Consider the following 23921-nt stretch of genomic DNA (forward strand, 5'->3'; position numbering starts at 1 on the left):
CAACTATTTGACAGTATGTGCCTGCTAACCTAAAACATAGGCTTTTATCAATATATATTTGAGTTTTTAGGCTATACTGTGAACTACTTGGCAAAACACATATCTTCTGTAGTAAATCTAGTCCCTCCATCAACCTAACCAACCTCAGTTGTTTAATTTCTCATACTACTCCCAACACAAAGCCTCTGCTCTCCTACCCCAAAAACTGTTCCACAAGCTCTGAATTCCCCCAAACCCCTACACACACACAGACCCTGCAATTAAGTCCCTCTTCCATCTATAATATGGAAAGACCATCCCAATTTATTCTTCACCAAGCTTCAGTTCAAGAATTACATAAAGCATGTCCAGTTCAATATTTACTAAGTGCCTTCTCAAGTATTCTATTTTAAATACAACTCATGAAGTTAATAAAAGTTATTAATTTAAAAAATATTTTGTATGATCTATTAAACAGTTACATCAAATCTCCAGTGGTTTCAGAATATCTGATATAAATTTCATGTAATATTAGTTTTAGCAAAAGAAGGAAAAATAGGTCATGTTGACTTCAATCTATTATTGTAAATAATCATATTGGATGAAGAATACATATATGATATTGAAGACATATGAAAGAATTATGTTATGCAGCTAAGAAAATATCACCTATGATCACATTTAAATCAAAAGCTATCTGTACTCTGAAGGGTTTTTTTTTAATGTATCTTGAAATCTTTGTGCAAAACGGAAAGCAATCCGTGTACTTCCTTAATGAAGACGTTTACAGAGATAGCAAAGAGGTTTCTTCTGAAATGCAAACTATCTGCTTTCCGATGTTACCTCCTGTCATCATGGACTGGAATGCAGCTGGAAAGAAAAAAAAACTAGGTTATCTAAAAACATAAATGTCACCATCATACATGTTTATCAGTAGGTCAGACACTTACAATTAATTTGAATAATTTCTTCAATGATTTTAAGTACAGAAGGAAACTGTCATGAAAGGAAATCTCAAGTAAAACACTGGCAAAGTTACAGGACAAACTAACCCAATTAACATCTTAAAAATGTGTTTTTACCCAAACTAGAAATGATTAATTGGTGTCTACATCCATGTTCACTGTTACAGAGTCTGAAGACTAGAGGCAAATAAATATGAGGATACATGTCAGCAATAACAATTTTAAAATAACTTTAAAATATTAGAAATCTAGTCATAAAGTTTTACTAAGTGAAATATACATCTCCAAATATATTAAATTTTTTTCTCAAAAAGGAAAAATTATTAGTTTTATTTAATCCTCTTTATTTGAAACAAGAGTGTTGAAATCTGTGAATGTTAGTTAAAAAAAAAAAACACCCAAATATTGAAAATTTGCTTCATGTAATCTTATGATGGCTTAGAACCATTCAATCTGAAAAAGTTACCTAGAGGCTAAATGACTTTCACAATTCTTACATTTTTTTCATAAGTTATTTACAAAACCAAAGAAACACTTTACAATTTGAAAGGAGAAAACAATGGCTCTTAAATACCAATAAGTTGAACTTCATGAAGTTTGATCAAGATTTTACAGGAAAGAAATGATTTAAAAAGAAAGGGCTTCCTTGGTGGCACAGTGGTTGAGAGTCCGCCTGCAGATGCAGGGGACACGGGTTCGTGCCCCGGTCCGGGAAGATCCCACATGCCACGGAGCGGCGGGGCCCGTGAGCCATGGCCGCTGAGCCTGCGCATCCGGAGCCTGTGCTCCTCAAAGGGAGAGGCCACAACAGTGAGAGGCCCGCGTACTGCAAAAAGAAAAAAAGAACAGAGAAAAAAAAAGAAAAAAAGAACAGAGAAGTAGAATTAAAAGAAAAAAGAGTATTTGTGCTGAACTCATGTGTATAATAAATAAATCTACATTCATCTTACCTCCCATGTTTTCCAATCCATTTATCATAGTCTCTTTGATCTGTAAATCAAAATAGGTATACTTTATATTCTTTAGACTTCAGTGTTTCTATTTAACAGTTTTCAGTTTTGCAAAAGGTAGCAATACTATTTAGCATTTTCTATCTAAAAAGAGATATTCTTCATTTTGTGTAGGTAGTCCAGAAAAGTTTCCTATCAATTCATTTTTTTAAGTACAATCCTATTTTCCCATTGTCTAATCTTCAGTTGGTAATATCACATGCTATACACCTTCTTTTCAAAAAACAAAGTATATAAGCAAACAAACACATTGCCTATCATTTTCACATTTCAAGAATATCCTAGGTCAGGGTCTCTGGACCCCAGATCAGTAATTCCTGATTTTCAGCCACAGCCAAGAGATCTATCAGAATGTCCAGGGAGGGCAGGAAAGATGTATGGTGGTGGAGAGGTACTAGGAGGTGCTTATAAGATTTTCGAGAAAGCACAGCTTCTAACTCATAGTAGCATTCCATAAATATTTGTTAATGACTATTACAATTTGGAAAAAACAAAAACCTATTGATCTTGTAATATAGTAAGTAAGAAAAGTAAACATTAATAAAATTTTAGATAAAGGGAAAAATGAGAGGGTTTCTCAATCAGAGTTATCCTCACTCAGGAGGTAAAGTTAATTTATAATATTCAGTATACTTTTCTTCTGTAGAAATATTTATTATGAAACTAATATTAAATCCAAATAATACAAAAGTATATCAAGTAGCAGGAAGAATAACACTGATAAAGAACAGAAGCAAGTTCTACCTTTAGCTTTCCTTCTTTAAACCACTGACTCAGCTGGAGAATACCAGACTCAAATTTGTCCTTAAAATTTAACACCAGAAATCTTTCTCTGTAGTGGGGAAGAAAAGGATAATGATCAGAGACTAGGGAGGGAGCGAGAAAGCCCAAATCAAATCATTCCAGAACTCTAAAATTTGTTAATCTTTCAAACATTAGGACTTAATCACACAGAATCTGGTCAGATATAGCTTTAGGTGTAGTTACAAGCATAAGTATAATGGACTTCTATTGTATTGTCTGCCCAGCATCTATAATCCCATTTGGTAGTAACACTGTGATTTTACTTTGTGGGTGACATCCTTTCCCCACCCTCATGTGACGAAAGCCAGGCCAGTCTGAGCCATTAAGTATCAGCTTGGAGATGTGATAAAACTGCAAGAAGAGAGCTGTTCTCTTTTTTGCTTGGATTGCTAATCTGGTAAAATGTAAGAGTAAAGATAACAGTCATCCTCCTGCTGCTGCAAGAGGAGACCCTGCGAGGGAGCCAAGACAATCCAGAAGAAAGCACAGTCCAGGGGTGAAGAAAAACTGAGTCATGGGACCTCCCTGGTGGTGCAGTGGTTAAGACTCCACCTGCCAATGCGGGGGACACGGGTTTGAGCCCTGGTCCGGGAGGATCCCACATACCGTGGAGCAACTAAGCCCGTGCCCTACAACTACTGAACCTGTGCTCTCGAGCCCACGAGCCACAACTACTGAAGCCTGTGCACCTAGAGCCCGTGCTAGAGAAGCCACCTCAGTGAGAGGCCCGTGCACCACAACAAAGAGTATCCCCCACTAGCCACAACTACAGAAAGCCCGCACGCAGCAACAAAGACCCAACACAGCCAAAAGTAAGAATCAATTAATTTTTTTAAAAAAACTTGAGTCATGACACCATTATGCAAACCCTTTATCCAGCCAATCTAAGCCTGTACCAATATTGAACTTCTTAGATACATGAGCCAATAAATTTCCTTTGCACTGAAGCCAATATGAGTTGAATTTCTAACACTCGCAAAAAAGATTTGCAAAAGATTGATTGAGGGCTTCCCTAGTGGCGCAGTGGTTGAGAGTCCGCCTGCCGATGCACGGAACACGGGTTCGTGGCCCGGTCCGGGAAGATCCCACATGCCGCGGCGTGGCTGGGCGTGTGAGCCATGGCCGCTGAGCCTGCGCGTCCAGAGCCTGTGCTCCGCAACGGGAGAGGCCACAACGGTGAGAGGCCCGCGTACCGCAAAAAAAAAAAAAAATTGATTGAACAGATGCATTTTTCAAAAAGTTTTCTGCCAGGGACCTAGTTAACCAAAACCTAAATGACCACCTTAAAGTGTACATTTTCAAGTTTTATTTAATAAGAAAAATTATGTATGAAGAACAACATATTTTGTATACATCCATGATCTTTAAACCCCTTGAATCTGGTAATAACGGGAAAGCATAGAACACACCTTGTGATGTTTCTTTCTTTCCGGATTGCTTCTACAGCAGAGGGTAGTGGAGGAGGATAAGGCACATCTTTGTTGTACTGAGAAATTTGACCACATAGGATGATGTGGCTGTTCTGATTCATCTGTTCAGAGAAAATTGATGATTATAACCTAAGATATACACCTTCCCTATGTTTACTAATTTTATGGCTGCCTCAATGAAAGCCTCCTTGACTGTAATATTTAATCCTTTTTTTTTTTTTTTTCTTCAAATGGCCGCACCACTTGGTTTGTGGTATCTTAGTTCCCTGACCAGGGATTGAACCTGCGGCCTGGGCAGTGAAAGCACGCAGTCCTAACAACTGGACCACCTCCAGGGAATTCCCTATAGTATTCAATACTATAATGCCAGTTATAATTGGCATTATAGTATTATATAATTATAATGCCAATTAATTGATTTTGTTTTGAAGACTTACCCATTATATGTATTAGAGAGCTTTAATTAGCTAGAAAATATGTCTGCTCCAAAGGAACACAGCAGTAAATAAGTTTGGTAATCAGCAAAAGAATTGCATTAGTTCTCATTGTCATCATTGTTGCTACTTTTGTTATTATTGGTAGAGTATTTCTTAGAATTTAAATAATTTAACCTCAATTAAAAACAATTTTACATATAGTAAAGGACAATGCAGTGTTAACAGCTAATGTTGACAAATGTAACACTGTCAATTAAAATAGGTAAATACCTGCAATCTATGAAAATCCTTTCCTTACCCAAAGTCATGGCTGTAAGTTGGTTAATGTAAGTTGGTTGATGGGTAGAAGTGAGTTAAAGGTTAGAATTTCATTGGAATAATACAACTGTATTTTTTCACAAAAATAAATTACAGGTGAAAATATAACACTGCTAGCAAAGAACTGAAATTGATGCTCACAGTGCAAATCTACAACAAATGGAAGTAGCTTCAGCAAGCTCTTCTGTATCACTTAATTACAATACTGACCATCATGTTTTTCCCCATAAACCCTACAATTTTATAAAGTTTTTTTTTCTCTCTCAGTATCAGGTAAAAAGATATCACATCAAATAAACCGTAGTATTCTAATTTATAACAAACAAATCAGAAAATAACCTGACTTATCACTGTATCACTGATGTCACCGCCAACATTGTCAAAGTAAACATCCACTCCAGAGGGGCATAACTCACGGAGTTGTTCTGCCACGCTCCCCTCTTTATAATTAATTGCAGCATCAAAGCCCAGTTCTGAGGTCAAAAGGAGGCACTTCTCAGGTGTTCCACAAATTCCCACAACTCTGGAACAGCCCATCAAATGGCCAATCTAGGGGGGAAATTTTTGAAAATTAAATAACTTACTACTGCCACAATTTAAATGTAAAAATGTGCAAGTATGAAAGTTAATACAAGTACATGTATGAAAGTGTTCGTCACAACTGAGGTTAGATTATAAGGCTTTTAGCTAAAAGTAATTTGAAACCAAAAGAACTGAGAACAGATATAATGGCATTCTTTAAAAAATTAAGATTGAATAAAATTAGTTTGAATGTTAAAATCTCGCAATTTAAAGATGATGTCATAAACGGAATAGTCAGACCCAAAACATCTCTATCTTGCAATTCAATATTTTTCAGGCCTGTGAGCAACTAAAATCACTAGTAAGATAGAATGTTTTGTTTCAATGGTTTCACACTATAAAGGCTATTATTCATAAAACAATGTACTTTATAAATTTCTATCATAACATTTACTATACTTCTAAAACCCAGTAAGTGCTTTCTTATTTGAAGATGATTTTTTTTAAATATAAATTTGTTTTTTAATTCATGTAATTCCAGCCAGGTACTCTGTGATTTTCTTCTTCATATTGATTAGAGCAATGTTCTACCATTTACCATGTCATTTCTGGTTAAAAGAGAACAAAATACAAAAATCTATAACATTTTTCATATTGTTAAGAAGAGAGTCTAAGCATGCAATAATATCATTTCTACCAAAAATGTGTAAAATAATCATATTATAAATTTGTTCAATTTTATATTTTAAATTATATACACATATCCAGAGATTCAGTTATGACTAGTTTTTTAGAAAATCAGATTGTTCTCCAAAAGTTTACCTGCCCAGCTAAGGATCCACAAGCACCAGCAGCTCCACTAACAACCATTGTCTGATGAGATCCAGCAGTTATATGACCTTTTTCCTGTATCCCAATCAAGGAAGTCAAACCAGGCATCCCTATAGCTCCAAGAAAGTATGAAAGGTGTCCATCCACAAGCTGTGGGTCTACCTAAAAAATATATACATACCTTTTAAAAATAATACTAGGAATTTCGTTTTAAGTCAACAGGGTAGAGACAACCTGTTAAGTACTGTATTGTGTCCCCCCCAAATTCATATATTGAAGACCTAACTCTTAGTGTGAGTATATTTGGAGATAGGGCCTTTATGGGGATAAGGTTAAATGAGGTCATAAAGGTGGGGCCCTAATCTGATAGGACTTGTATCCTTAAAAGAGGAAGAGGCACCAGAGATCTCTTTCTATGCAGGTGCACAGAGGAAAGGCTGGATGCTGTGTGAGGACACACTGAGAAGGCAGCCATCTTTAAGCCAGGAAGAGAGGCTTCACCTGAAACCAAATGTTCCAACACCTTGACCTCAGACTTCTAGACTCCTGAACTGTGAGAAAATAAATTTCAGTCTATGGCATTTTGTAATGGCAGTTCAAGTGGACTAATAAACAACCCAACATAGTTTCAAGAACAGTAAACCATTCTTCAGTCTTGTTAAAATTCTATAATTTACTTGTACAAAGTAAAAAAAAAAGAAAGAATATTACTAATTTTTATAGTAAAAAAAACCTACAAAACCTTTAAAAAAGAATTGCCACATAAGAGATACCAAACATTCTTTCTTGTCAATGTTCCAAATATTTCAAAAGAAAGGAAACACTTAACAGGAAAACACTGGGCAAAACTGGAAGGTTTAAAAATCTCTGAGCAATTCCAGAGTAAACATTTATCTATATAAAAATGAGCTCAAACTCGAACAGTTCTCATTACTGATGCTTAAAATGGTCCATGGAAATGTAAGGAAGGTGTGATACAATTTCTTCTAGCTTAATTACAGAATAAAATGAGGTCTCTGTCAGCTTTTTAGCATTTTACGTTTATATGTTTACCAGGCCCAATCAATAGTTAATTATGGACTTCCCTGGTGGCTCAGTGGTTAAGAATCCGCCTGCTAGTGCAGGGGACACGGGTTCGAGCCCTGGTCCGGGAAGATTCCACATGCCGCGGTGCAACTAAGTTCATGAGCCACAACTGCTGAGCCCGCGCGCCAAAAAAGAAAAAAAAAAAAAAATAGTTAATTATACTTCCTTCTCTCACATTTTCTGTGCCTGTTTTCTTATCTGTAACATTAGGGAGAATTGAAAAAAAATTATACAGAAAGACTCCCTACCATAAAGGTTTCATAATAGTTTTTAAGGAATTGGATAATTTTGGTAAAAACTCAATAAACCACCAAAAGTAATCAAGATTCACCACCTTGGTCTGCCACAAAGAAAGAAAATGGCAGTTTGTAATCAGCAGTTTTAAATGCCTATCAGTTAAGTCTGGTGTGTGAATAAAGGTAATGGAGATATTAAAGTCTATAATATACAGAAAGGTCTACCATACACTACACAGAAATGTATCCTGTAGTTAACAGTCATTTATTAGTAAAGCCATTATAAAAACATTGTGAGATAAGTTTGCTTTTAGCAAAGATCATTTTTCTATCCCTTCTGAATTCCTCTTCCTCATTTCTAATACCTACTCCCCAAACGTTTTTAAGCTCTCTCCAGTTGCTCAATTTCCCACTATAGCACAATGACAGGAAAAACTAGAAAGTGCTGAATGTTTCTCTTTCACTTCCTGCTATGAAATTTCTAGTTAAATATATTTTACTAGTACCATTACGTTGGCAAATGATTGTGTAATGTCTCCCGCATCTCATTTTATCTTAACAGCCATCTTTAACTGATTATAATAATTTGTAATCATAAAAAATACTAAAATTTTATAAAGCTTTTTACAAAGCCTTAATCACATTTATCATAGCTAAATTTAATTTAATTTTCACATTCACTTGTGAGGTAGCTATTGTTTTCATTTTGCACATGAGGAAACAGGTTCAGAGATATAAGGTAACTTCCTTGATGACAAATATTAGGCTGAATTACATGAAGCTGCCAGTTCTTGTAGGTCAAAACAGACAAATATTGGTAATTCCACATGGTTCAGACTACAGTAGAAACCGAACTCAAGATTTCTGACACAAGATGGAATTTCAAGCACAAACCAAATGAATTTCTTAAGTCACATGGTAATTTCTCAGGAAACTTTAAAGCATACAACTATAAGGGGCCTTCTAGTTCTTAGTATAAAACATTTATGTAAAATTTGATAAATTAAATATGGAAAACATCACTCGTTGGCAATCTAAGAACTGTTATACATAGTTACAACCAACTGTGGAAGAGGAATAAAAGGCTTTCCATATTCTGACAGCTAACTAAAAAGAAAACATGTGCTTTTATTTTTTCCCTGATAACAAACAGAAATGAGCACCAAATGCATAAAGAAGGAATTACAGGGGGGAAAAATCAGATACTTTATATTATACATCACCTTTTCAAAGATATTTCCATCTAGAATAACCTTGGTTTGCCAGGGCCAATAGAAAGAAGTCACAAAATCGCCTTCAGTAAAATTTGTGTGTTTGCTTTCTTCTACAATCCCAACACCTCCACCATCAACCACCTGAGACAGCTGCCAAGGTGATATATAGTCACTGCCAGTGTCTTCATTCATTCTACAACGCTAAGAAAAGAAAACATAGATTAGGATAATTCTCTCTGACAATAATGAAACAGTTTACTAATTTACCCAGTGACTAAAAGAAAGTATGTAATAAGTAATGTTAAGTACAGTGTTAGCCAAACAAAACTTACCTTAATTTCTCTTCCTTTCAGTTATTTTTTATCCTTAAAAAAAAGTATCCCCTCTCTAACAAGTAAAGAAGTGAAATTAAAAAGGAATTTAAGGGCTTCCCTGGTAGCGCAGTGGTTGAGAGTCCGCCTGCCGATGCAGGGGACATGGGTTCGTGCCCCCGTCCGGGAAGATCCCACATGCCGCGCAGCGGCTGGGCCTGTGAGCCGTGGCCACCGAGCCTGCGCGTCCGGAGCCTGTGCTCCGCGACGGGAGAGGCCACAACAGTGAGAGACCCGCATACCACAAAAAAGAAAAAAGAAGAAAAAAAAAAAAAAAAAAGGAATTTAAGTATGTTCTAAAATTAGATTGTGGTGATAGTTCCACAACTTTGTGAATAGACTAAAAACCACTGAATTGTACACTTTAAATGTGTAAACTGTATATGTGGATTATAGTTCAATAAAGCTGTTAAAATTCTTAATTACTTAAAGAAATTTATGTAATATTACATACATTATGCTAGCAAAAATAATACAAGATACTGTGTCAATGGTTTCAATGGATTGTAGCAAATTAGGTACACTTACTGTTGCTGATAATATTATAAAACTGTCCATTTTTTTTATAGAAAACAAACTAGTAAAATATAGACCATAATACTGCTCATTTCTTCAGCCAAGCAATACTGCTTCTTCAATGGAAATAACCCAAAAGAGAAATGAAACAATTTTTATACAGTTATTCATCACAACTTCAGACCAAGCACTACAACATTCCCCCTAACCTCAGCTGGATGTTCTCTTTATTCCTCAAAGACATAATGTCACAATAGCACCACACTTTTCCATAGAACTAGGGCTAAAGACTTCTCCTGGAGGTAAGCAAGGCTTTCTTCCTCTTTGTGGCTCACTCTTGCCTCTCTCATGAAGGCCAAGATGTACAAGCCTACAGTGTGGTCCAGGAGATGGAATAGATGGAAGGCTGCTTGATCAATGGGCCCCCCATGGTCTGGTTCAGTTCACCAGGGGAAAAGACCACATAGGGAATTGAGGCAGAAGCTTCTATGGGAATACACTACACTTGTGCTTGTGTGCCCCTCCCATATATTGTTGAAAAGCAAGTGCAGCAGCCATTGGATACTAGCCACACCAAGAACCTGATTCTTAAGGCTAATAGAAAAAGTGGGAACGAGTAATTCCCCATAGGTAAGCGAATGATGTCAACACAATAAAATGTTATACAACCACCAAAATAATAATAATATCTGGACTAGTTTTTCATATGAAGGTATGAATATAAAATCAAAATAGTATATACATATTAAATATAACCATGTAAAATACAGTACATACATAGTGATTAAAATTACTTGTGAATTTGGAATGATATAAAATTTCAATAATTTAATGTTCATCAGATTTCTTTTTTCCCCTTTAAAGATGCTTATGTCCTTTTTTTTTTTTTTAGAACAGGGTCAAGTGAAAACAACCAAAGTAATTTTCTTCCTTCCTTCCTTTAATACTTAATAAGCACTTACGCTTTTCACTAGAGATACAGTGATAAATAAGATCTTTGTCATAATAAGTTTTTATTAGGGAAAATTAATAACAACACAAATAATTATTAATTACAACTGGGATATAGGCTGAAGGTCAAGGTACTGTTTTGAGAAAATATAACAGAAAGGACTAGTCTGAGGGTTCGGAGTGGTTTTTTTTTTTTTTTGGTGCTAGGCGGGCCTCTCACTGTTGTGGCCTCTCCCATTGCGGAGCACAGGCTCCGGACGAGCAGGCTCAGCGGCCATGGCTCACGGGCCCAGCCGCTCCACGGCATGTGGGATCTTCCCAGACCGGGGCACGAACCCGTGTCCCCTGCATCGGCAGGCGGATTCTCAACCACTGCGCCACCAGGGAAGCCCCGGAGTGTTTTTTAAAAAAATAAATTTATTTATTCATTTTTGGCTGCGTTGGGTCTTCGTTGCTGCACATGGGCTTTCTCTAGTTGTGGCGAGCGGGGGGCTACTCTTCGTTTCGGTGCACAGGCTTTTCATTGCGGTGGCTTCTCTTGTTGTGGAGCACTGGCTCTAGGTGCGCAGGCTCCAGTAGTTGCGGCAGGCGGGCTCAGTCATTGTGGCTCACGGGCTTAGTTGCTCTGCAGCATGTGGGATTTTCCCGGACCAGGGCTCAAACCTATGTCCCCTGCACTGGCAGGCGAATTCTTAACCACTGCGCCACCAGGGAAGTCCCTCAAATATTTATTAATCATGAGGCTTGCGCAATGAAATTCAGATGCAACATGAAAAAATATGAAAATAAAATTATTTTCACTAAGTCACAAAATCCTGATTCTTACCATGTAAGGATCCACAGAAAGGTAAAGAGTTCTGACTTGTACTTGTCCTTCATTGATATTATTTGGTAAGTTTACTTCTTCTACTCGGAAATTTTCCACCACTGGATTACCATTTTTTCCTAGAATATTAGGCAAAAATATAAAATCAAAAAGTCACTTTCCCATAGAATTATTTATTATTTTTAAAAGGTCACTTTAAGATTTAGAGCACTCCTGGAATACACACATTTAAATAAATCCATATTGTTTTGTAATTTTTCTGTAACTCAGCATAAATTCTTCAAATAGTTTCACTTGCTCTTGGTTTTCTCCAAGAATTTCCTTTGGCATATTGCTGTCAATGTAAAAATTTCTTTTTTAACGTGATTACAGGTAAATCACCTCATCTGTTATAAATTATAGAAGGATTTCAAAAAGTGAAAAAGCACAGCCAGCTTTTTCTTTAACTATGAAAATTAAAATTTACAAGGTAGCAGAAACACCACATTAGCCAAAGCAAACAGGTAAACTATCCTTCCTCATTTTAAGATGAAAAGAGAAACTTAAATGAATATAATTAAAACTTCATATTCATTGAATCATCAAATTTATAAGGTGAAAATAGAATGTAGACATTTTAATCTAATTGCTCACTTTACTAAAACTGAAAAAAGGTAAGTGTCTTTCCCAGGCCACATGCTAGGTAAGCACCAAAACCAGGGCAGCATGGGCCCAAAGCTCTCAGGTTACTTCCATACCTATGCTTCTATCATTCAGGTTAGATGTCAGGTTAGATGACCTAGGATGACATAGGTCAGTGCTTTTCACATAAAACAGAAAAACACATCTTAAGAATCAATGATACACATTATAAAGAAAAAACAAAAGCCACATATATTTGTAATATAACCTAAAAATTATAATAATTTTAAAACACCTTATTTCCCCAACAAGTGGCCTTGATAAGTTATCATTTTAAAAAATGAATATTGGGACTTCCCTGGTGGTGCAGTGGTCAATAATCTGCCTGCCAATGCAGGAAACACAGGTTAGAGCCCTGGTCCGGGAAGATCCCACATGCCACGGAGCAACTAAGCCCATGCACCTAGAGCCCGTGCTCCGCAACAAGAGAAGCCACAGCAATGAGAAGCTGGCACACCGCAACAGAGTAGCCCCCTCTCACCTCAACTAGAGAAAGCTTGCGCACAGCAACGAAGACCCACCGCAGCCAAGAATGAATGAATGAATGAATGAATAAAAATTTAAAATGAATATTATATTGTTTAAAGAGTTTCTTCTAATATCTCTACTAATGTTAATATCTTCTTACCTAATTTACCACATTTACATCATATTATTACTTTTTGTTCCTCCATTTACAGTAATAATTATTAAAGAACACAGCTGTTCATTCATCACAGACAAATACATACCAGGTCGGGAATTCAATACCACTCTTTGTACAATCATCACCTTGTTTGCACAGTGGTTTCACAAGACTTCTGTATAAAATAACTCCTATAAACAGAAAAGTTTTAAATCACAAGTAAGTTATGAAATATTCAACAATTTAAAAGTTAAAAAAAAGTACATTTGTGTTTCTGAACAAGGAGAGGAAAAATCATATTTAGGATCCAAAAAAGATGTAGTCTCCTGTTAGAGTTACCTCCTAAAGCAAATATATGAAGAAAGACTAAATCTAATTAGAATATTTGACTAATAAGAACAAATTCACTGAAGATTGAGTGGAACAAAATGTTTTTGGCCTCATAATTCAAGCACATTCATCTTCAAGCCATCATGATTAAGGCTCCTACTGTAGCTTGATTAAAAGAAAACAATATGGGGCTTCCCTGGTAGCGCAGTGGTTGAGAATCCGCCTGCTGATGCAGGGCACACGGGTTCGTGCCCCGGTCCGGGAAGATCCCACATGCCGCGGAGCGGCTGGGCCCGTGAGCAATGGCCGCTGAGCCTGCGTGTCCGGAGCCTGTGCTCCGCAACGGGAGATGCCACAACAGTGAGAGGCCCGCGTACCACAAAAAAAAAAAAAAAAAAAACAATATGATATATTCCTCCAGAGTTAGCCAGTTAGTCTAGTAGCAAATAAAACACTAGCCGTTTAATTGAGATGTAACCAAATTTTCAAAAAATTTTTTATTCATTTATCAAAATGGAAATTTCTTAATAGTTCTGCTGATTATAAAAGTAATACATCAAAAGCATTTTAAAATCCTCACCTTTGGGCTTCCCTGGTGGCACAGTGGTTAAGAATCCGCCTGCCAATGCCGGGGACACGGGTTCGAGCCCTGGTCTGGGAGGATCCCACAGGCCGCGGGGCAACTGCGCCCGTGAGCCACAACCAGTGAGCCTGCGCGTCTGGAGCCTGTGCTCCCCAACAAGAGAGGCCGCAACAGTAACAGGTCCGCGCACCGCGATAAGGAGTGGCCCCCACTCTCCGCAACTAGAGAAAGACCTCGCACAGAAACGAAGACCCAACACAGCCAAAGATAATAAATAAATAAAAATAAATTAATTTTTAAAAAAAATCCTCACCTTCTAGGAAATTATGTAATATAGAATGGCCAAGTGAGTAAAAAAGGATGTTTATTCTGAGTTTACAATCTGAGCTAATGAAAGAAGCAAAATGAAGTTCCAATGCTAGCACTATCTGACTTGGGCAAGCTTACTTTATCCATTACTAAAAATGAGAACAGACCATTAGTGTTATTCTGTACCAAGGACTGTTGTGCTATGAAACATATATACATATATATATGCACATATATATTCATCTAGTATTTAATATTTAATATATATTTCATTTAACCTAATAATCCTATTAAATATTTTATTATTATCCCCAAGTTATAGATGAGGAAATGTACCTTAAAGAGTTTAAGCACTTTCCTAACGTGGTGGAGTTGAGATTCAAACCCAAGCTGTCTGACATTCCAATCACTTAACTACTACATAAAAATTTCCATCCTGTATGTCTAAGTTGTTTGATTTTTAAGTTACTAAGTAAATATTATCCTTTTTAAAATTATTTACTAGTTGTCTTCTCTCATTAGATATTTTATTTCATCCTCTTTAGTACCTAGTAACATTGAGAAGCCCAAGAACAACAATTATATCAATGACTCATTTTTTTTACAATTGCAACATATTTTTAATTAAATTATAGATGATTTACATTATTATATTAGTTTCAGGTGTAGAGCATAGTAACTCAACATTTTTACAGCTTATACTCCACTAAAAGTTATTACAAGATAGTGGCTATAATTCCCCATGCTATACAATATATCCTTGTTGCTTATCAACAGTTGCAATATATTTAGCTCTTAGTATCATTTCTAAGTTTATACAGCAGCACGCTTAGACATTACCATCTGTAGATCCATTTGATATTTAATAATGCTTGCCTTGAATCACTGGGTAATTTCATTTACCCATGACTCTACTCCTAATCTAGTTTCTCAATTTAGAGGACTCTTGAATTTCTTCATATTTCTCTATATCCCATATAGTACCTGAGTTTCTTATATAGACCTGAGATTTATGTATACTTCTCAGAAAAATGTTAAATAATCATCACAGGGTATTTTTCAAATCTTGCTTAACAGTATTTATATGGAGATAACTTATGGAGAACTTTCACACAGATTTATTTATTTCTTAAAACAAAGTATACAGGTAATATCCTTATTTTACAACAGAAATTGAGGTACAGTTTGTACCCAAGATCACATAGCAGTTAAGCAGAGGAGTTAGGACTGAAACATAAATCTCCTCATCCCAGATCTCACTTGTCCTCACTCTGTCCACTATTGCCCCCCAATCACCTCCAAACACGGTTTTCACGTATATATAGCCACATAATAATGTTCAATTCTTCTGTAGGTACCCTTTTCTAGAGGAGAGGAATTCTGCTGCTCATTAAGAACTAAATGTCTGATGTTAGTGGCATTCCATAAAATAGAATGAAGAACATGGATATTCATCCTATTTGCTTCCTTACTTTTTATAATGCATATATTTATAATCTCACTGGTTGTGACCTTAATGGCTGGTTGCTCTCAATATCCACTCTCTCCTTTCGGACACAATGTTGCCAGCTAAGGACTACGGTCCCCAGCTTCCCATTAAAACAAAATCCCAGACATCATCCTATTTCATTCAAAAATCCCTCAGTTATGCATCTCTAATAACAGGTTGTTTTAAACATAAACACTATGCCATTAACATAACAGAATTAATAGTCCAGGTAATTCCTTGACATTATCCAATACCTAGTGCACATTCAAATTCCGTCTTTTTACAGTTGGTTCGTTAGAATCAAGGTCCATATACTGTATTTTTGAGTCTCCCCTTTTTTTATTTCATGTCACTGATTGTTGAAAAAACATGTTTCTTCATTCCTTTGTCTGTTTAATGACCTTTGATTGCATCCTCATAGTGTCTGGGGTTTTTTTTTTGTTTTTTTTTTTGGCTGAGCAGCATACAGGATCTTAGTTCCCTGACCAGGGATGGAATCCGTGGCCCTGTCTGTGGAAGTGCAGAGTCTTAACCACTGGACCGCTAGGGAAGTCCCTATTTTTATTTTTCTATTTTTTATTTTTCTCATAATGTCATTTACTTCATTCTTCTATCTCCCCTCTTATCCTTGACAGGTAGTTAGATCTAGAGGTTTGATTAGATGCAGGTTCAGACTTTTTAGGCAAGAATCTTTAAAGGTGGTGCTGTGTGCATCCTAGTTCATCACAGCGAGAAGTTCATAATGTCTTGTAGGGCTAAATGTATTTTTTTAAAGAAAATCTCCTATTAAATCACCATGTGTGTAAATTACGTAGGGTTAAAAAGCAAAGTTTTCCAAATTGATACTGGATCCAAAGATAACTGACCTTAAGTGGTGATTAACAGCACCAAGATGTCTAAATTTTCAAAGGAGTCTTTCCAAATGAAGTTTCGTATTTGCCACCCTTTTCCCTAATTACTTTCAATGTATGCTTTATTACTTGAAATTATGCACACTGTAGATTTGTCCAAATACTGCTTGTCAGCATGAAAAGTACACTATTAAAGTTTTCTCCCTCTGTATTAAATTAGAAAGTTTTCAAGTATCAAACACTACAATTAACTAATGTAGGATAATCGTGCAATATCCCTCCATAGCACAACAACATATTTAAAACATAAAAAAATTTAGTCACAAAATTAAAATATACAATATGATACACCAGCTCTAGATCTGAAAGGAGGTGTGGTGGTGGTGGTGTTATTCATCCCAAATGGGAGGGAAAAAAAAACTCAAGTCCTTATTGACTGACATCAAGCAGACCATATTTGCCCGTAAGTTCCTAACTGGTGGTAAGTAATATTCCAAAATAATACCAGATCAATGAACAACTGAAAAATTCTAGTGGCAGTCAAAGAGTGTGTTATCTGAATATCTACCTTGCAACCTAATATAAGGGGTAGGGCGCCCAACTAGGAAAAGCAGAGTACATGTCCTGCTTCGAATCACCCAGGATCTTGGGAAAGTTCCTTCTCTCAGACTGTTCCCTGAATGTTCCTAAGTGCCAGGAACTGGGCTAAAAACTTAATAGCCATTGTCTCCTTTAACCCCTCCACCCAACAACACTCTGAGGATGGTACTGTCACTGTTCCCATTTTATAGAGGAGGAAAACGAGGCACAGAGAGGTTGAATAACTTGCCCATGGGTAGCACAACTAGCTGGTAGACCACACTAGAACCCACAGGCAAACACAACACACACCACTGCCATAACATGAGCTTCCTAACATCTTTAAAAAAAAAAAAAAACTCCACTACTCTGATATTGCTCAATTATTCTGCCACAAATGACTGTTGCCCACGGCCTTATTACAAAACGTGTAAATCTCTGGGATTTCCTCCATTTTTTCTGGACGGTCGCTCTCCTTTCCTTTGAGACTTCTGTTTTTTTCCTTCCTTTCCCCTAGTATGTGGGGATTCCTGCATGGCTCTTCCATTTCTCAGTGGCTTCACCTTCTATGGCTCCTACTACCAACGACTCATACGTAAATTACTAAAAATCTGCGTCTAAAACCCAGAATTTCAGACTGACTTCCCAGAATGTAAACACCAAGATAGGGACTCGTGCCTGTTTAGTTCAGTGATTTATGTTCACCCCCTATGCCCGGCACATGGTAGGTGCCCATTAAATATGTGTTAAATGAACATCCCAAGGACACCTTAAACACAATTATGTCCAAACTTGAGGTTGCTTACTACCAAAAATTCTAAAAACAAAAAAGCCCTGCTTCTGCTTCTTCTCGAGCATTCCCTATCCCAGTGACGTAGGCAATAATGCTAGCGTCGCCAGCAGCTCTGGGAGGAAGCCGGGAGGTCACCCTGGTTTCTTGGTCCGCCCTCACCTGAAGGGCCAGACCCAGCCTCGGGTTCCCCAGCCCCGGCCGGCGCAGCCCGACGCTTCACTCACCGCCAAGGAGCTCGGAGGAAATCTCGCGCGGTTTGCAGAGCTTGCGAGGGGTTCGCCGCGCGACCTCGGCCCTCCGACCTCACTACGCAGGCGCACGACTAGACCTCTGCTCCTCACCCCCTCCCCTCCCAGGGGCGGGCTTTTGAAGTTTAGGCTGCAGACCTTCCTGGGTCTCAGCGTCTACGTGGAAGGTTGGGAAGGTGCGGAGATTTAAAGACTAGTCACATGTACGGGCAAAGTGTATTAATAAGTTAACCGGGATTAGTGGCCTATTGCTGCCCCTACTACCTGGACCCAAAGAACAAATCGTTCAACCTTGACCAGTGAGTTCACTTCTAGCAGTACTTTGAAGGAATTTTGCTTTAAGGATTTCTCCCTGAGCCTCAGGTTGGAAAATTACAGTTAGTTAGGGGCTCGACAAGCCTACCCTTCGTTTTATAGACGAGGAAACTGAGGCTCGGAGACCTGCTGTGATTGGGGAAGTGCTGGGGTTACATAGTCTCTCCAGACTGCTGGCCCAGGACTCCTTCCCTTACAACAAGGCTGTCTTTTCTTTCGCAAAGAATCCCAGCTTCCTCAAAGATGGATTACCCAGTGTGACCTGGCATCTCAATTTCATAATTGTTAAATTGCCTCCTTTTGTGTTGAACTTGGTTGAGCTTATTCCTAGGATAGCTGGGATTCCCCAGGGACTTCAAACCCTAAGGGAGACCATTCTGAATTAGGCAGGTGAAATAATTGCTATTTATATTATATTCATGTCAGAGCTAATAGCTCAGCATAAATCATAGTATTCAGTAGCTGAAAGACGACTGAGATTGTGAGCAAGTGGGTAAGAATCATTAAACAGCCTGGAACTCCTGGTAGCTTCACCTCTGAAATTTTTACTTCTTCGGAAAAGCTTCAGGAAAGGACTAGAAAGATTATACTACTGTGCAAATTCCTTCATGCAGGAGGAGAAACTTACTTCTTTTATCTGTCTTGTACAGGTAGACCTTCGATAACATTTCGTTGTAATAAATTGAACCAACTAATTGAAAAGAAAATATCTAGCAGACTAAAAATAATAGCATAAAATATAGTCCAGAACTTGATTTTAAAAGACTCTCTCAAAGTAGAAAAGAAACCCTGCAATATTAAATTAGTTTTGACTCTCTTGATAGTCTGTGAACTCCTTGTTACAACTGTGATTTTTCCTCCCCAGAATGAGTTCCTATTTCCAAAAATTCAAGAAATGAGTGTATTAATTGTGCCCTCATGAGAGGAGAGAAATTTTTCCAGAACTACCTAGACCTCTCCCCAAATCCTAAACCTCAGAAACTGTGTGAGATAATAATTGTTCGTTGTTTTAAGCTGCTAAGTTTTGGGGTATTTGGTTATGCAGTAGTAGATAACCTAATATGTCCACTAAGGGAGTTCCCTGGTGGCCTAGTGGTTGGGATTCCAGGCTTTTACTGCTGTGCCCCGGGTTCAATCCCTGGTTGGGGAACTGAGATCAAGCTGCATGGTGTGGCCAAAAAAAAAAAAAGGAGAGAAATGGCAGACTCCAGGGCTGGGTCAGGTTAAGCCCGAACCAGATGAGCCTGAACATCTTTTTTTTTGGCTGCACTGCACAGCATGTGGAATCTTAGTTCCCCAACCAGGGAGCAAACCCATGCCCCCTGCAGTGGAAGCACAGAGTCTTAACCACTGAATGGTGAGGGAAGTCCAGTGAACATCTTTTTGCCACCAAAAATGATGAAGTATGTCACAGGGACACAGAAGCCAGCTTGAAGGGGATCCTACTGGCCAAATCTGGGACAACTTCAGCACCAAAATAATTAATTACAATAATGCTTTACAAACATCATAAACATATAAATTTATGAATCTAAACCAATAATAAGCAAACAGAGAGAATAGAGTGTTCTTCCTTACAGTAGGATGCTGAGAGCTAGCTGATAAATGTAGAGGAAGTACTAGAGTATCATAAATACTAAATGTAAAATATTAGAGTATTGTACAGCTTTCATAGTAAAGACTGGATCAGACGAGAATTATCAGTGGATGCTAAATCTAGGGGGACTAAGATTCTGCACCCAATTTGGATTCTGCACCCAATTCCAGTTAGGGGAGTTTCCCACACACCACCAAGCAATGCTCAGACACCAGCTTGGGTGACTTACCATTCAACTCAATTCTGATACTATCTACCTGGAGATAATATCAGATCCCACAGGTTACGTGGTCAGTCCTATAAGATTGCCCCCCCCACACACACACATTCAGATGCCAATCGAATGTCCACCTGTGCTTCTGAGAAACAGGCTATAGATTGGAAGTCCCAATGATCCTCTGCTTGGATTCAATCAGTTTTCTAGAGCAGCTCACAGAATTCAGAGAAACATTTTACTTAATAGATTACCAGTTATTATAAAAGGCTATAATTCAGGAACAGTCAGATAAGAGTGATGCATAGGGCAAGTACGGGGAAGGGGTGCAGAGCTTCCATGCCCTCTCCAAGCTGGACAGTCTCCCTGCTTCCCCACGTGTTCACTAACCTGGAAGCTCTCCAAACCCTGTCCTTTTGGATTTTTATGGAGGCTTTATTACATAGGCACGATTGATTAAGTCATTGCCTGTTGCACCTGAACTCAATCTCCAGCCCCTCTCCTCTCTCTGGAGATTGGAACTTTCAGTTTTCCTACCCTCTAATCACTTGGTTGGTTACCCTGGCAACAAGCTCCCATCTGTAGGTTACCAGTGGGCTTTCCAAAAGTCACCTCATGAACATAACAAAAGATACCTTGATTCCCTCATCACTTTTGAAGTTCCAAGGTTTTTAGGAGCTTAGTGCCAGAAATGGGTAAAGACCAAATAGGTATTTGTTATTATAAATCACAATATAACAGGGATATTGTGTTGAGGAGCAGGATACTTGCACTGAAATAAAGTGCAAGTGAGGAAAAAAAAAAGTGGTGATGATTTCAGGTGGCCTCAGCCTGCAGTGTGGCTTGAAGCAGGATTTTGGTTCCCAGCCAGAGACTGAGGTCGGGCGGTGGCAGTGAGAGTGCTGAATCCTAGCCACTAGACCACAAGGGACCAGTGGCCAGTGACAAGGCTCTGGCCCATCAGCTGTGTAGAAATTAATTTACACATAGAGCTGGAAAGTAATTAAACAAGTAAAATATTTATTAGGAGGAAAAAGGGTATGTGTGGATAGACACATGGGCGGACTTAGAGAGAGAGTCATGCCCTCATGGTCGTTTGAAGCACTCTTATGGGGCACTTCTTCTGGGTTTTCTTTGGCCAATCATCTTGTTCTGAGTCCTTATTTGGTATATCTCAGGGTCCTCCCATGTGTGCGTGTGCATCTCTTAGCCAAGATGGATTCTAGTAAAGAGGCCTATGGGTAGGCCTCTACATCACCTACTATGTGATGGCGACCCCTCCCTTTTTGACCTTCAAGGAGTCGACTCGGAGAATGAGAAATATGTGGTCTTTTATCTCTTATCTGGGCAGGGTTCAGCTCCTCTCTAGCTCCTGCTACTTTTGAGTACCTGTCCACCGGGGAGAAACACCAGCTGTTCAGATTGCAGCCCATCTATCTCCTGCCTCAGTGATTATACAGTAGAAAAATCTGAAAGATCTTAATATTCCCTTAGTGAGCTTTGTGGATGTGTGGACTAATGTCATTCATCAAATTTAAGAAGTTTTCAGCCATTATTTCTTCAAAAATTTTTTCTGCCCCTTTCTCTCTCCCTTCTCCTCTGGAATCACCATTACATGTATGTTAGTATCTTAATGTTATCCCACAGGTCTCTGAAGTTCTGTTCATTTTTCTTCAGTCTTTTTTTCTCTCTGTTTTCAGATTGAGTTATTTCTATTGATCTATCTTCCAGTTCATTTCTGCCACCTCAAACCTGCTGTTGAGCCCCTCTAGTGAATTTTTCAGTTATTGTACTCTTCCGTTTCAGAATTCTCATTTGGTTCTGTTTTTATTTTTTTTTTTTATTTTTTTATTTTTTATTTTTTATTTTTTTTTTGCGGTACGCGGGCCTCTCACTGTTGTGGCCTCTCCCATTGCGGAGCACAGGCTCTGGACGCGCAGGCTCAGCGGCCATGGCTCACGGGCCCAGCCGCTCCACGGCATGTGGGATCTTCCCGGACCGGGGCACGAACCCGTGTCCCCTGCACCGGCAGGCGGACTCTCAACCACTGCGCCACCAGGGAAGCCCTGGTTCTGTTTTTAAAATTTTCTGTATCCTTATGGAGAACCTGTATTTGTTGATGCATTGTTGTCATGCTCTTTAAATAAGGTTTTCTGTAGTTCTTTGCACATGTTTATAAAAGCTGATTTAAAGTCTTTGTCTGCTAACTTCAACCTCTGGGAACACTGAGAGGCCATTTCTATTAACTGCTTTTTTCCCTTAAGTATGGGTTACACTTTCCTGTTTCTTTGCAGATCCCATAATTTTCTGTTGAAAATTTGACATGTTAGAGAATATATTGTAACAAACATGGATTCTGAAATTTTCTGCCCTGGGGCTGTTGTTTCTGCCGTTTTTATTTCTTTGTTTTGTCCCTTCTCTTTTTCTTCTTTCTTTCTCTCCCGTTTTTCCTTTTTTTCCTGCCTCCTTTCCTTCCTTCTTGCTCACTGGCTTTCTTCCTCCCTGAGCTAAATTTGGTCTCCACTCTGCGTGTATGCAGCCTCAATTAAGACTATGCTTTGCTCCAACCACAGCTGCAGCCTCAGGCTAGTGGGGCCAAGCTGTTGACCTTCTCCTGCTCACCTGCACTGGAGATGTCGCTTACACTGGCAGTACCTCTGAGTGTGGACCATATAAAGCTCCAAATAAAACATCTTCCTGGGCTTCCCTGGTGGCGCAATGGTTAAGAATCTGCCTGCAAATGCAGGGGATAAGGGTTTGAGCCCTGGTCCAGGAAGATCCCACATGCTGCGGAGCAACTAAGCCCGTGCGCCGCAACCTCTGTGCCTGCGCTCTAGAGCCCATGAGCCACAACTACTGAGCCCGTGTGCCTAGAGCCCGTGCTCCACAGCAAGAGAAGCCACCGCATGAGAAACCCGCACACCGCCATGAGTAGCCCCCGTTCGCCGCAACTAGAAAAAGCCCGAGCGCAGCAACGAAGAACCAATGTAGCCAAAAATAAATAAATAAAATAAATAAATTTTAAAACAAACAAACAAAAAGGTCTCCCTTTGGCCACAACAGAAAAGCTGCTCATGGCCTGCCCCATCCTGGCAGAACCTCCAGGTATTGAGCTGGTGGGGGGGGGGCGGGGAATAGGAGTAGCTCCAGGCCAAAACATCTCAAATTCCCTTTGTTCTTACCAGAAATTCAGCAGTTCATGTCAAGCATGAATGGTTCTCAGGTTGTTATGTGCCTTTGGTTAATTTCCAGAGTGTAAAATGGTTGTTTATTGTCCCTCTTTATAGTTTGGTTTTGCGGGGAGTGGATTTGCCAGTCTCTTTACTTGGCCATTACTGGAAGTCTATTTAGTTTATTTTTTAGTTCCAAATAATTTTAGAGAAGGGCTTGAGATTTTTGTGTGCATCAAAAGAGGCATGGGGCCGCGGAGCGACTGGGTCCGTGAGCCATGGCCGCTGAGCCTGCACGTCCGGAGCCTGTGCTCCGCAACGGGAGAGGCCACAGCAGTGAGAGGCCCGCATACCGCAAAAAAAAAAAAAAAAAAAAAAGAGGCATGGGGGAAAAAAAAAACAAAAAACCTTTTGAGGAACTCTGATCTAACTCAGCTCCCTCATTGTACAGAAGAAGAAGAAAAACTATGATTTTCCCAAGATCAAATAACTTGGTTAGTTTTTAAAATAGTAGTAAATTAAGCTACCATTTATTTAAATAGTAGTGAATAAAGTTATCTTTCCTAGTACATTTTTTCGAAATTCTTTAAAATACTGCCATCAGTTGATCACCTCTGTCCTTTCCATGTACTGTTTCTATG

The 23921-nt window shown here is 38.6% G+C and overlaps 1 protein-coding gene across 1 annotated transcript; it reads right to left on the reverse strand.

Moving 5' to 3' along the window:
* Positions 1 to 262: 262 nt before the first annotated feature.
* PTGR2 (prostaglandin reductase 2) lies at positions 263 to 18042 on the reverse strand. Its single transcript, XM_059055904.2, has 10 exons — positions 17961 to 18042; positions 12909 to 12993; positions 11497 to 11615; positions 8842 to 9033; positions 6288 to 6458; positions 5283 to 5492; positions 4168 to 4289; positions 2699 to 2786; positions 1895 to 1934; positions 263 to 849 (listed from the first exon to the last, which is right to left on the reverse strand). The coding sequence occupies exons 2-10, from the start codon at positions 12943 to 12945 to the stop codon at positions 764 to 766; spliced, it is 1065 nt and encodes a 354-aa protein (XP_058911887.1). The 5' UTR covers positions 12946 to 12993; positions 17961 to 18042; the 3' UTR covers positions 263 to 763.
* Positions 18043 to 23921: the final 5879 nt, after the last annotated feature.

This window comes from Kogia breviceps, chromosome 3 (assembly GCF_026419965.1).
Source record: "Kogia breviceps isolate mKogBre1 chromosome 3, mKogBre1 haplotype 1, whole genome shotgun sequence".
Taxonomy (NCBI): Eukaryota; Metazoa; Chordata; class Mammalia; order Artiodactyla; family Physeteridae; genus Kogia; species Kogia breviceps.